Below are 12,828 nucleotides of genomic sequence, written 5' to 3'. Positions count from 1 at the left end.
TGGGTGTAGGAAAATTTTCACCTATAAAATTTGCCCGCCTTTGACTGCTCCTTAATATCAAGGGATGACCAGTTAAGCCGGACCTAATGAACTGAACCTTCATCGGATTGGGTTCTAGTTGAGGTTTTGTGGAACCGATAGAAATCAAAATCAAAATCCGGCCAAAACTGTAACCGATAGAAAACTATAACCGGACTGATAGTAAGTAACCCGATACAAAATCAAAAACCCAAAAAAACCCCAGGATTTTCCCATTACCTTTCTTACGTATACACTTAAACCCAAAACCGGATCAGAACAAACCCAATGGTAGCTTGATCACACAACAATAAGAAACCAGATCAAATCAGACGGAAATCAAAAACTTTCTTAATGTTTAACTTGAGACCTCATTATGAATATGGGTTTTTTTTCCACCATAGCTCACCAACTGCGACTAGGCAATTATTGTTAGCGAAACAAATGGACAGCATTTTTTGCGACATTTCAATTTTGATGGTAGACATTTCATACTATTGCAAGCGCATTTTCTGTTGACAATATTTCCGTTGAGGTTAGAATACAGTAACTTGTACAAAAATTTTATGAAGCTCAAACCTCATGTTATTTGTGCCACTGATGATTGAGTACATGAAATCACTAACCCCAATCTGAGCTAGTCTACTAGAAGCAGAGAAGCATCGACATCAAATCATACACTTAACTGCCCTGAGCCACCACAAGTACTACAGGATCGAGCCGAAGAGCACTTTGTGCAGTAGCTCCATTTCTTTGGAAGCCTAACAAAAAAGCAGTTTGAAATTATTAGCAAATTGCAATGTGTGTCAATTTAGCAGTTCTCAAAAGAAACTGTATACCCAGCTGTGTATCGAGTGGCCATATTCTTTGCAGCCAATCTTGCCTTCTCAGCACTTTCTTCTGATAGCTTTTTCAGTACAAAACCTTCACCCTTACATTCTGCACAGATGCCAGATCCACCACAATCTTCACAAGTTTTGACAGAGGTCTGTCTATTAAGAAAGAGTTCAATCAGTAACACACTCCAGAAAGAGACCAAGCAGAGAGGGAATGGGGGAAAATTAGTTTCGGAACGAAAAGGAAGAACAGTTAAAGGTCAAGTCTACTAAAACCTCCTCCCAGACCACATATGTATTTACATGTTCAACCAGTTTTAACAGAGGTCTGTCTATTAAGAAAGAGTTCAATCAGTAACGCACTCCAGAAAGAGACCAAGCAGGGAGGGAATGGGGGAAAATTAGTTTCGGAACGAAAAGGAAGAACAGTTAAAGGTCAAGTCTACTAAAACCTCCTCCTAGACCACATATGTATTTACATGTTCAACATGCAAGACACTTCAGATGGTTACACTTTTTCAAGATCTCGTCTAGAAGATCTTTTGCAGGAGGGATATGCTATAGATCTGATGGTTAAGGTTGACCTTCAAGTTGGGAGACATCTTAGGTGCAAGCTTCCAATAGTTGGTCCAAATGTGCCATGTGAATTCACAGAGAATTCAAAATGTTGGATTTGCCAAAAAAGCTATGCTGCAAGGTGATAGACCTAACATTTCCTTTCGCTAGTTATTTGTTAAGTTTGTCATGTCCTTTGGATCCACTTATATGGTTTTCATGCCTCTAGGGAAAATTTTGCTTTCTATAAGAGATAAGGGATCCAAAAACCAGAAGTTCTAACCCATAAACCAGCAGGATCTTTACCACCACTAAATTTCAGATTCCAAAACAAGGCCTGATTTTCTTTGTAGCATATGGTAAATAGTAGATGGTGAAGTACGCACATCAATCTCTTTGGAACCTCTGGTCCTCCTTACAAGGACGGTTGCTGCTGCACCCACCACTGTGGCTGCAAGTACTACTGAAACAGCAGTTTCTGGTAGCGCAGGAGATGCCGTGAATTTCTTTCTTCGTTGTTCTACTGTTTTCAGTGTAAATGGAGAAGAGAAGTTCTGGATAGCTTTCATTATGGACTTTAAGCTTGTACTCCTAAATAGCTTCACTGTAAAATTAACATCAGTTTGCCATCAATTCCCAAGAGATGTATGAGGGCCAGACCCTGAACATATAAGAATGAGAAGATTTAAAGGCTATAATAAGAAGCTATTCAACAGTAAACGAATCAGAATAAAACACCTTTGATGGCTTATTTTTAATTAATAAAACAAATGCCACTGGTTCAAGATGTGCATAGTCCCTCTGTCATGAACAGGTCCTTAATACACCATACAAGATGCCATGGTAAATCTTAGAAACAAAACCAAACTTAATTGTGTTCTACAAAAGCATTAAAGAGAAAAGCAAAAAATGAAAGGCCACAAACCCAATCACAAAAGAGGAGACTCAAAAACAACAATGAAATGCTTATCGCCAAGCTTGAGTGGGATGGAATATAGAAAATTTCAATTCAAAATTCTATTTTAAGGCTGACCTGATTGTCTTGCATAGATCCAGAGACTATGGCAAGACAATCAAGTCATCCCTATACCACATTAAATCTGTAAGATCAAACACCAAGAAACATGAATAATAAAGAGACAATAGATTCGTACGACACAGAGATTTAACGAGGTTCACACACAGGGTGGTATGCTACGTCCTTGGGTGAAGAAGAAGATGATTCACTATGCAGAAGAGAAATTACACCCTAGCAGCGGCGAGGAAAAACTCGTCCTGAAACCCTAGCTGCGTGAAAACCCTGGAATACAATGATTTTCTCAACAAGCAACAGTACATTATATATATATACTCCAAATTGTGGGTCGATCCAGTCGGCCCAACCCCTCTGCTTCCATCACAGATCTCAGAAAATTTCTCATTCGGGTCGCCACCAAAATATGTCGGATCGGGTCAATCTTCAAAACGGGTCAAGAATTCAAGACAAACTTAACAAAATCCAATTTCACATTAGTGCTATGAGAATATAGGAGATCTATGGCTATCGAGGGATGAAAATTTCAAAGAGATTGAAAAGGAGAGAAACAACACAAAAATTGTCTCTACAGCAATGTGATGCAGACTCGAAAGAAGAAAAGAAGGTGAACTCAATTTCTGTAATTGGTGAAACATTCCCCCCCCCCCCCACCCCCACCTCCACCCCCCGGGGGGAGTAATACAGAATATCAGAGACATATTTGTACCATTTCATTTATAGAACAAATCCTTTCAAGACAATAAACATAACATGCTTTCAGTCTGTCACCATGAGGAACTCAGAGTATTCACGAGGGCTTCCAAACTACCTTGTCAAATGAACGCTAAAGAATTTTTTTTTTTTACAAATGAGATGGGCATAATTGCTTGATTCCTTTGTTTAAAAAAAAAAAAAAAAGAGAAATCCCGGTAAGAGTTGTATGCTTCTTTCACAAAGATTAGCATGGAATGGGGTCGTCAATGTGTGTAATGTAAACCCTAAATTAATAGCACAAAGCCAAAATTGTGACCTTGATAATTCTAGGAAAGGATAGAAAGTAAAATGCAATGGCAATTGCCTACATAATCAACAAACATTCTCTAACACAAAATTTCAAACAGTTGTGGACATCAAAGCCAGGTTTCCAACCTTCATAAGCGAGTGAGAGAGGTAAAGTTCATAGTTAATACCTGGAATTCGACAGGGAAAGCTGTGACAGTGAAGCAGAAGCACTGAAACTCCATTTCGAATATGTGAGTTTATCCTGTCAAGTAACACAGAAGCAGAGAACACCTCTTGTTCAGCTTCTTATCTTTTGGTGGTTTAGTTTTGTTATTCGATTTTGCCCTCATAGATGGATTGAATTCCAGAAATGCCCTATAATGTAACGAGAACTGCCCTTTCCTACCCTTTACCACAACCGTTGACCCTAGGAGTGACACGTGTAAATTATCCAAAGCCGACTGCAAATCCAAAGAGTTCTTATGATCTTGCCGCGTGGCACTAGCGAAAGAGGTGGATTGGTAGGTAATCTACTTACTGTCCTTATCCATACGCGACATTGTTTGCGTTGGCATGAAAAGTCCAATCAGCAGAGGAATGGTCCCACACCAGTCATCTACCACTACTATGTGGACTAATAATAATATCCTCCCACCGTGTCTTGGGGGTTGGCTTAGTTTACAGAGTTGATATCAACGCTGACTTGGTGGTGATGAAGTCTTGACTCTTGAACCTACAACGACATAGGATTCATTTGACTCTATGAACTAGCATTCAGCACTTATCTCATTCCTATCATTAGAAAGATAAAAAGAGCTATATTTAGAGGATTAGCGTTGGTTGCTGAGTCATACCGATTCCTCTATTCCACCATGATTTTATACAATAATCTCACATCATTCAAAGGGTATGGGGCCACCTCTGAGTCTAGTCTTTCTGAAAGGCCTCTTTATTGTCTCATTAGATGAGGAATCCTTTAGTCTATATCGGAATTTCCTTCAAAATCTCTTATTTACCATTGATGAATCTTAACTACTATATATACTAAAACTAGTACAAAAATTGTACTTTTTTCTTCATTTAAAATTTTTCTTTGTGATTGGTATGTCCTCCAAGAGAAGACTCAGTTTTTGAATTTTAAAATTCCCTTTAGAAATTGTGAAGTATTCTTTTGCTCTAAAAAAAAAAAAATTTCTTACCAAAAACACAAGAAAACATGAGAAAATATAAAAACTTTTCTTTTCTTCTCTCTCTTCTCTTCTAATGGTAACCAAGCATACATATTTTTTTTATATTTTCTCACCATTTTATTTTTCTTTTTTTTCTAGATTCTTTTTCTTCTCTCTCTTTTTTCTTTTCTTTTCTTTTTTGGATTTGATATAGCAGTCCAGGAAGCTAATGAAAAATTGTGACATGGGTAATCAAGTAAAGAGAGAACTTAGGAGATAGCAAAATGGAGCTAACTAATGGAGAGCACGAGCATCCCCTCACCTGTGCAGCTCAAAAAGGCATCTCTGGTTCACAGATTCACAGACTATTTCAACCATTCTTACCAGTTGCCAGCCATGAGAAGTATACATCTACACTCTTCCATCTTATGTTGGTCACGAGCCCATTTAATACCAACCTTCCCTTCACCCTTCAATATCTACTTATAAGACGACCTCCTTCATCTTCTTCTTCTTCTCTAATATTTCTCTCTCAACAAACAGAAAAAAAGATACCAGGAATGTCTACTACTTACCATTTCTCAATTCTGCTCCTTATCCTCATCAACCTCTTATTCTTGTTCCCTCCTGACGCGATCATCAGGACTTCTTCACCTAGGGTTATTGCATTCGCGATGAGGCCTTTGGCCTTAGAAACCCAGAACTACGCAACCTTACAACCGAAACCGGATCAAGAGAGACATGTCTTCCAAGATGGAGAGATCAAGAGCTGCTTACCTAAAGGTTTCCGGCGTTCTTCTGCTCCCAGTCGATACGTCAATTACCATATACTTGGTTCCTCGCCATGCGCTGCCGATGAACACTACGTGGAACCATGACGATTGATGAACAACTATGGAGGTAATGTGGTGAATTTACTGTGTTAATGGCCGCTACTAGGAGAAGGAATGGAAGATAATGGAGATGCAACTACTAGTCTTTCAGTTCTGTTCATAGGGAAGGGATAGCATATATATAGTAGGGTTGATCATGAATAAGACTCTTCTCTTATTACCATTTTAATTTCATGTCATGTCTCCCATCTTTTTTCTTTTTTTTCTTTTTTTTCTTTTTTTCTTTTTTTTAGAATTTCATTTATAAATAAAAAGTTTATATTTGAGAATAAGTACACTGGTCAGATTCATAAACTGTCTAACTAGTAGACCTTACGAACTGGTTGAACAAGGCTAAACTGACTGATCTCCTCTAGAACTGGGTACAGGTTGAAATCCCTTAAATTTGGCCAAAGGATCAAAATTTTGGGCATTAATTTGAAGTTTTGAACCTCCCCTTGCCTTCTCATTTGTTGACTCACTAAACCGGAGTGAACCGGAACCAGACACTTGAGTGGTTGGATGTTTGGCCTGTCAGTAAACTGAAGAATTTAAGATGGAGTAACTTACGAAAATACCCTTCACATGGCTGGTGAACAGCGAACATTGAATGGGAGAAGATGAAGATCCTTGGCTATGGGGACATCCATGTAAAAAATGAAGCTGGCCGGTTAGCGGTTTAGTGATGTTGGGTAGGAATTGATACAGCTACGGGAAGTCAGGATTTTAAAGAGAGTCACGAGAGCCATGAGAAAGGATCACCACAAAAAATTCAAAATTAACATTGCTTAGAGCTTTTCCTGGTCCAATATGGATGGACCGTATCAGAATGGTTCGGACCAATTTACCTGCAAAAAATCGATTTTTAAACAATTTTTTATGTTGGTATCGTATTCGTACGGGCATAAATTTCTATGTATTAATACTTAAATCCATGCCCCCTGCATTAAATCATACAAAACCAAGGACCATGAGATGTGCACACAATAGTATGCATGAATGTGAACCAAATAGACCATAACGTATAATGCCCAATGTAATTTTTTTGTGGATAATTCCCAATGTAATTGAGACTGATAAATAGGGAATATGATCCTCTAAAGTAGAGAGGATATACTGTATTCCCTTCTAAGCTTCTTACGTCTAGTGCACACTGCCCAAAGGACAGGGCATAATAACATAATAGCTTAACCCAATCAACTAGAAAGTTTTAGATACACGTACAAATGACAGAATATAACAGAACACTAAACTAAACGCAGTTTAACCGTAAAGATCATCCTCTTCTGCCGCACCAGCTGATGCCGCAAATGGGTCAGCAGCCCCTGTAGTACGCGATCCAGACTCCGCAAATTTGAACTCACTCCCAAACCCCCTTGACTGCTGCAATGTCTGCGCAAATGCCTGGTACTTCCGGATATCAGCATCGCTCACACTCCTGCGTGCATACTTCATTGCTTCCTCAAAGTGTGCAGGTGTGATCTCTGCTACTTCATCCTCAACATCCTCCTCCATTGCCTCGGGATTGTCCCTTCTCCTCCGCTCCCTTTCAATGTCCTGAATCAACAGATGCCCATCATTAGTTTCTTTTCTTCTATATAAGCACATGTTTTACATGCGAGCATTCCAATGTGACATCTTCATACAGCTAATTAAGAACACAGACCAATCCCCATCTGAAAAGGGGAAGGTTCTAAGGTAACACTAACAGATAGAATGGATTCATGAGAGTACTCAAAAAGAAAAGAGAGAATTGGGGTGAAGAAGATTACTTTCTCAATATTCTCTCGAATGGCATATTTGCAAGCACGTTGGCATATCTCTGTAATATCAGCCCCACTAAAGCCTTGGGTATATTTTGCAAGGGCCCTCAGGTCCACGTCCTTTGAAACAGGTGATTTCCTCAGGTTGGCCTTAAAAATTTGATGGCGGGAGTCCTCGTCTGGAAGAGGAATGTAAATCAACTGGTCAAGGCGGCCTGGCCTCAGCAGAGCAGAATCAATTATATCAGGCCTGTTTGTGGCACCAATAATGAAAACAGTCTTCTTTGCATTCATGCCATCCATTTCAGTAAGGAGTTGGTTCAGGACCCTATCAGCCGCACCACCAGCATCTCCACCACTACCCCCTCTCTGCCATATAAAATAAAGAATAGATCAAGAGTTGATAGAAAACATATGCAAGCAAAGGAGGCATTAATAGAAAGAAACAGGTATGAAGGCAATTATGAGAGAGGGAAGGGCAAAACGGAAAGCAAACCTGTGTAGCAATTGAATCAAGCTCGTCAAAGAAAAGGACACAGGGTGCAGATTGACGGGCCTTGTCAAAGATTTCTCGTACGTTGGCCTCACTCTCACCGAACCACATAGTGAGCAACTCAGGACCCTTGACACTAATGAAATTAGCCTGGCATTCATTCGCAATCGCCTTGGCTAGTAAAGTTTTACCACAACCAGGAGGACCATAGAAAAGAACTCCTTTAGAGGGTGACATGCCAAACTTCTCGAACTTCTCAGGGTGCTCCACAGGATATTGAACAGTCTGCACAACAAAAAAGTGTACAAAAGCTAAGAATCAGTTACAACTTAAATAATAATAGTAATGCTAAATTGCTAATAATTGAAACAAGACCCGGCTAAGATCCTATTCATGCATAGCTTTTACCTCTTGAAGCTCCCTCTTGACATTTTCAAGCCCACCAATGTCATTCCAGCTGACATTAGGCACTTCAACAACCTGCACATCAGAAGATCAGTGAGCAAAAATTAGCTACATACAACACACAAATACCCAGACCAAGTACTCTGGGAATTCTACTCACAGTCTCACGAAGGGCAGAGGGATTGCTTGTTCCAAGAGCAGTTTTGAAGTGTTCATTTGTGACAGCCATAGAGTTCAGAATCTCAGCATCAATGGATTCATCTTCTAAGTCGATGACATCCATCTTTTCTCTGATGCACTGAAGGGCTGCTTCAGTACAGAGAGCAGCAAGATCAGCACCAACGTACCCATGAGTATCTTTTGCTATTCTTTCCAAGTCAACCTATGTAGATAAACCACTGGAATTATTAGCTTCTAACTAAAGACAAGAAGCAGGGAAAAAGAAGTTCTGAAACACAGAATAGGTGAGGATTTGGTATACATCTTCAGCTAATTTCATGTTCTTTGTATGAATGCGAAGAACCTCAAGACGTCCAACTTCATCTGGAACACCAATATCAATTTCCCTATCAAACCTTCCAAACCTTCTCAAAGCTGGGTCAATGCTGTTAGGCCGGTTTGTAGCCCCAATAACAATAATATGGGCACGAGATTTCAATCCATCCATGAGTGTTAAGAGCTGAGAAACAATACGCCTTTCAACTTCTCCGTGTGTCTTCTCTCGCTTAGGTGCTATGGAATCAATTTCATCAATGAAGATGATAGATGGTGCATTCTTCTCAGCTTCCTCAAATGCCTTTCTGAGATTGCTTTCACTCTCTCCAGCTAATTTAGACATAATTTCTGGTCCATTGATACAGAAGAAGAAAGCACCAGTCTCATTGGCGACAGCCCTTGCTATCAAAGTCTTCCCAGAACCTGGAGGACCATACAACAAAATTCCTTTCGGGGGCTTCACACCAATAGATTTGAACAGCTGTGGATGTCTTAGAGGAAGTTCCACAAGTTCTCGTATCTGAGCCATCTGTTTTCTCACACCACCGACATCATCATAACCCACTTCATCCAACCTGTCTTCATCCTCCCTTCTAACTGGCTCACCCTCGCAGAATATCTCAGTATCAGGAGCAACAACACAGTACTCTGCTGGGTCAGTCTCAATGACCTTAAACTCAACGCTCCTCATTCCACCTCTAACAAGGAAGAGATCCCCTTTCCTAACGGGGCGATATGCTTCCAAGAAATATGCTGCAAAATTTAAAAGCTCAACAATCAGAAAAAGAATACACCGCCAAGAAGTAACTATATATATATATATATTAGTTAGACTGAGACAAATGGAACTTTCTGCTGAGCCCAAAAGATGACAAGGAAGACAAAGGAGATGAGAAAAATAATGCGAAGTACCCATCCATTAATATAGTTCTGTCAAACCCTAGCATGAGCAGGTGAAACCGATCCAAACCAACCGAAAACAGCCTGAACCAAACAGAACCGAAGCTTACTGAATTGGCTTCAGATTGGGGTATTTTACAACCTGACCAAAGCTAGACAGCACTCATACCAGCCGCCACCAGCCCGGAAATCATAAAAAAAAAAAAAAAAAAAGAGGCTTTCCTCCATAGTTATGTATATATTTACATAGTAAACTGAACCCGATATCAAACCGGTAAGAGAAAACAAATCTTCCCGAGTTGGTTTGGTTTTGGATTCACCCATTCTCAGACTGAAACTGACTAAAGCGAACCGACTGATTGACACCCCTACATTAACATGATGATATACAAGTACCAGATAAAAATCAAATGATTTAGTTCAACTAAAGCATTAAATCTTTTCTCCAAGCACTGCTGCTTGCTTATATATTAATGGTAACACGTCATTGAATAAAAAAACTGATGATTGATCCAGGTTGACATTTAAAGTCAAAGGTTTGTCTAGGCCACTCTACTTTTGTTAGCGAACTTAAGTGACCTGATAACAATAGAAACTCATGTAGTCATAGTAAAATCTCATGTAAAACATATCACTCTACAATTGTCAATTAGGACTTCCAATTGTCATGGCCAAAATAATCACTTAGTTTCTGCCATACTAGCATGCAATTGATTGTTAATCGTAGTAAATGTGATATCTCTCACCTTCAAATCTGGATTACCCTTCTACAACTACTTTCAATGTAAAAGAAAAAAAGAGGCTCCTATACAACACATTCAAATTTTTACATCATGCATTCCATGCATATTCTTCATTTTTTATTTATTTATTTATTATTTTTTTTTTTTTTGGTGGGGGGGGTGTTGTAGGTGGGGGAAGACAATCATTTCACGCATATCATTCACATAAAAAATATCTATTTACAAACTGAAAGTGGGAGGGTACGATAGGATAAATCATCCCAGTGATTGAAATTAGAAATCCCTCTGCTTCAAGGTTCAAAATATCCCATCCAAATGAGGGGGGATTTACTATTTCACCAGAAGACAGAATAAACAGGCAAGACAAGTGAACTGTTCAGTAACTCACGTTTCAAAAAGGCATCAAATATATTTCCCGTGACGCCTTCAATTGTATCATCCACAGGCAGTATGTGCACACGCTTGCCATATTTGACATCTGGGCATTGGTGGACAGAAACAACATCACCAAGCCTAACTCTCAGATTTGATCTGACAACTTTATTCATCCTGATCTTTGGTTCATCGCATGCATCATCAGCAAGGGCAATGCAGATCGTATCCCTCCTTTTCTTGCCCTGGAAAACCACAGCAGGGGGGGAGGAGGAGCCAAAATTAGTAAACATAAACAGAGATAAGCTCACCGGATGATACTCCAACTAGTTCAGAAAATCCGAATTTTCAAAATCATGTGCTTCAAGAAAGATATCAACCAGGAACCTACAATGCCATTCTCGCAAACAAGAATACTGCATAGCCCCTCATATGCTTAGAATTCTACTTTCATCAATATCACAATTGCAGAACCCTCAAAATTTTTAAAGCCTTCTCAGATTCAAAGAAGAATAACAAGCAACGAAATTAGTGAGAACTGCAAAAAGACAACCTCCTTTTGGGGCCATTAGATCTCAAGAAACCAACACAATTTAACAAGGAAAGCTAAAATAACATCTCGCTCTAACCGACCTTGACCCTGCAACGTCCCAGATAGCTATTTCGGACAAAACTAGTCCAATCCCTATTTTAAAACCCTAGTTTCAAAAGCCCTAATACAAAAAACGCCTCTTCTCCCAGAAACTTAACTATCATCGATCCCTAAACACAGAAAAAACATCTCAATCTCAAACCGTAACCGACCACAATGATAGAAATAGGAGACACTGACAAAAAGTCAAATAATTAGAAAGAAAGCTAAAGTTACCTTAATCAGGATGGTATCACCACGAAAGAGTTGCAGCTTCTCCATCGTATCTGGATTCAATGTAACCACCGAATTGTCGTCATTGATCGCCTCATCGACGACAAGACGATTCGCAGCTTTCTTCCGTTCGAGAATTGCGGTGCTGAAATCCCTCTTTGTTCCTTTCCTGCAAGTGATAAAACCCACCATAAGAACCCCAAGAACTCATCAAATCTAAACATCCCCCACTGCCTAAATTCCTACTGGGGTAAAAAACAAAAAACAATGAGAAGAAAAAGAAGCAACATCCCATAACAAAAACAGCATAGATTAGACAAAAGGGACTTACGAGTCAGAAGATTCAGCTCGGTTACTCATCTTCGAAACGGTTTCAGTGACAAAGCAATTAGATAAACAGAGGGGAAAAGCGCGAGCAAGAAGAAGGGGAAATCGCTGAACAGAGAATAAAAAAGGAAGGTGAGGAATTGAGGAGAATGGAGCGAGGTATTTATAATGTCCGAAATTATTTCTTGAGTTAGAAGAAAGAGATTTTCTTTCCCTTTTCTTTTCTTTCTATAATTCGAATCCTTTTTTATTTAGTAGTTTCTTTACTTTCTTTACGAAAAAAACAAAATAAAATAAGTTAAAAGGGTGTCAATTCGGTTTGGACCGGTTTTGATTCGATTTCAATGGTTTTGATGTGAGAATGAGTGAGTCCAAAATATGATCCACTAGGGGTGCATCCGTATCGATTTGGTTTGGTTTCCTATCCATTTTGTTTCAATTTATTGTGTAGAATATTCAGAAGTATGTAAAAAAAATAGTTCTTTATGAATTTTAGGCTGTTATTGGTTTTTTATCAAATTTTTTTAGTTCGGTTTGATATTTCATCGGTTTTGAGGCTCTTCAGTTTGATTTTGTTCTCGCAAAATATCAGATCAAAACATGATCCAATAAATTGATGTTGGTTTCTATTTAGTTTCATTCGTTCTAATGTCCTTTCGATATTTAGGATATTTAAATTAGGGGTGCAACAGGGACAAGTTGGGTCTGGATTTTTAAAACCCTATCCTAACCCTAAGTCTCCTTCGCTGGGCCTAAACCTGCAAAACTTCAACCCAGGCCCAGCCCAACCCATACCCACCCTTATTGGCCCTGATTATTCATGGTCGGGCAGTAATGATCGTGATTGGCCTTGACCCTAACCCTGGTTTGCCATCAAGGGTCGGGATGACCCTAACCCTAGTTTGCCATCAAGGGCCGGGTACACCCTGACCCTGACTCTACAAAATATGAACTAACTAAAAAATAAAATATTTTAATAATAAATAGGAGATTAAAAA

The 12,828-nt window shown here is 39.2% G+C and overlaps 2 protein-coding genes and 1 long non-coding RNA gene across 4 annotated transcripts; all 3 read right to left on the bottom strand.

Annotated features, from left to right (window-relative positions):
• Nucleotides 1-580: 580 nt before the first annotated feature.
• On the bottom strand, nucleotides 581-3,768 carry LOC122061246. Of its 2 annotated transcripts, none has more exons than XM_042624462.1 (4): nucleotides 3,615-3,768; nucleotides 1,796-2,013; nucleotides 858-1,006; nucleotides 581-779 (listed from the first exon to the last, which is right to left on the bottom strand). In XM_042624462.1, exons 2-4 carry the CDS (start codon nucleotides 1,976-1,978, stop codon nucleotides 692-694), a joined length of 420 nt encoding a protein of 139 aa, XP_042480396.1. In that variant the 5' UTR covers nucleotides 1,979-2,013; nucleotides 3,615-3,768; the 3' UTR covers nucleotides 581-691. The 2 variants fall into 2 exon arrangements, with proteins under 2 accessions (XP_042480396.1, XP_042480397.1); XM_042624463.1 differs by having other exon boundaries at nucleotides 1,796-2,070; nucleotides 3,615-3,759.
• Nucleotides 1,084-1,789, bottom strand: LOC122061247. The gene is made up of 2 exons (XR_006134605.1): nucleotides 1,307-1,789; nucleotides 1,084-1,130 (listed from the first exon to the last, which is right to left on the bottom strand). It is a non-coding gene; the product is annotated as an uncharacterized LOC122061247 (long non-coding RNA).
• A 2,724-nt stretch (nucleotides 3,769-6,492) lies between the features above and the next one.
• LOC122061848 (cell division cycle protein 48 homolog) lies at nucleotides 6,493-12,021 on the bottom strand. Its single transcript, XM_042625350.1, has 9 exons — nucleotides 11,835-12,021; nucleotides 11,507-11,672; nucleotides 10,655-10,883; nucleotides 8,610-9,376; nucleotides 8,289-8,510; nucleotides 8,132-8,203; nucleotides 7,727-8,008; nucleotides 7,240-7,599; nucleotides 6,493-7,024 (listed from the first exon to the last, which is right to left on the bottom strand). The coding sequence occupies exons 1-9, from the start codon at nucleotides 11,861-11,863 to the stop codon at nucleotides 6,731-6,733; spliced, it is 2,421 nt and encodes an 806-aa protein (XP_042481284.1). The 5' UTR covers nucleotides 11,864-12,021; the 3' UTR covers nucleotides 6,493-6,730.
• Between the last annotated feature and the right edge of the window lie 807 nt (nucleotides 12,022-12,828).

Source organism: Macadamia integrifolia, chromosome 14 (genome assembly GCF_013358625.1).
Source record: "Macadamia integrifolia cultivar HAES 741 chromosome 14, SCU_Mint_v3, whole genome shotgun sequence".
In the NCBI taxonomy this organism is placed as follows: Eukaryota; Viridiplantae; Streptophyta; class Magnoliopsida; order Proteales; family Proteaceae; genus Macadamia; species Macadamia integrifolia.
Note: the sequence above shows the minus strand (reverse complement) of the source record. Positions and strands in the feature narration are given on the sequence as shown.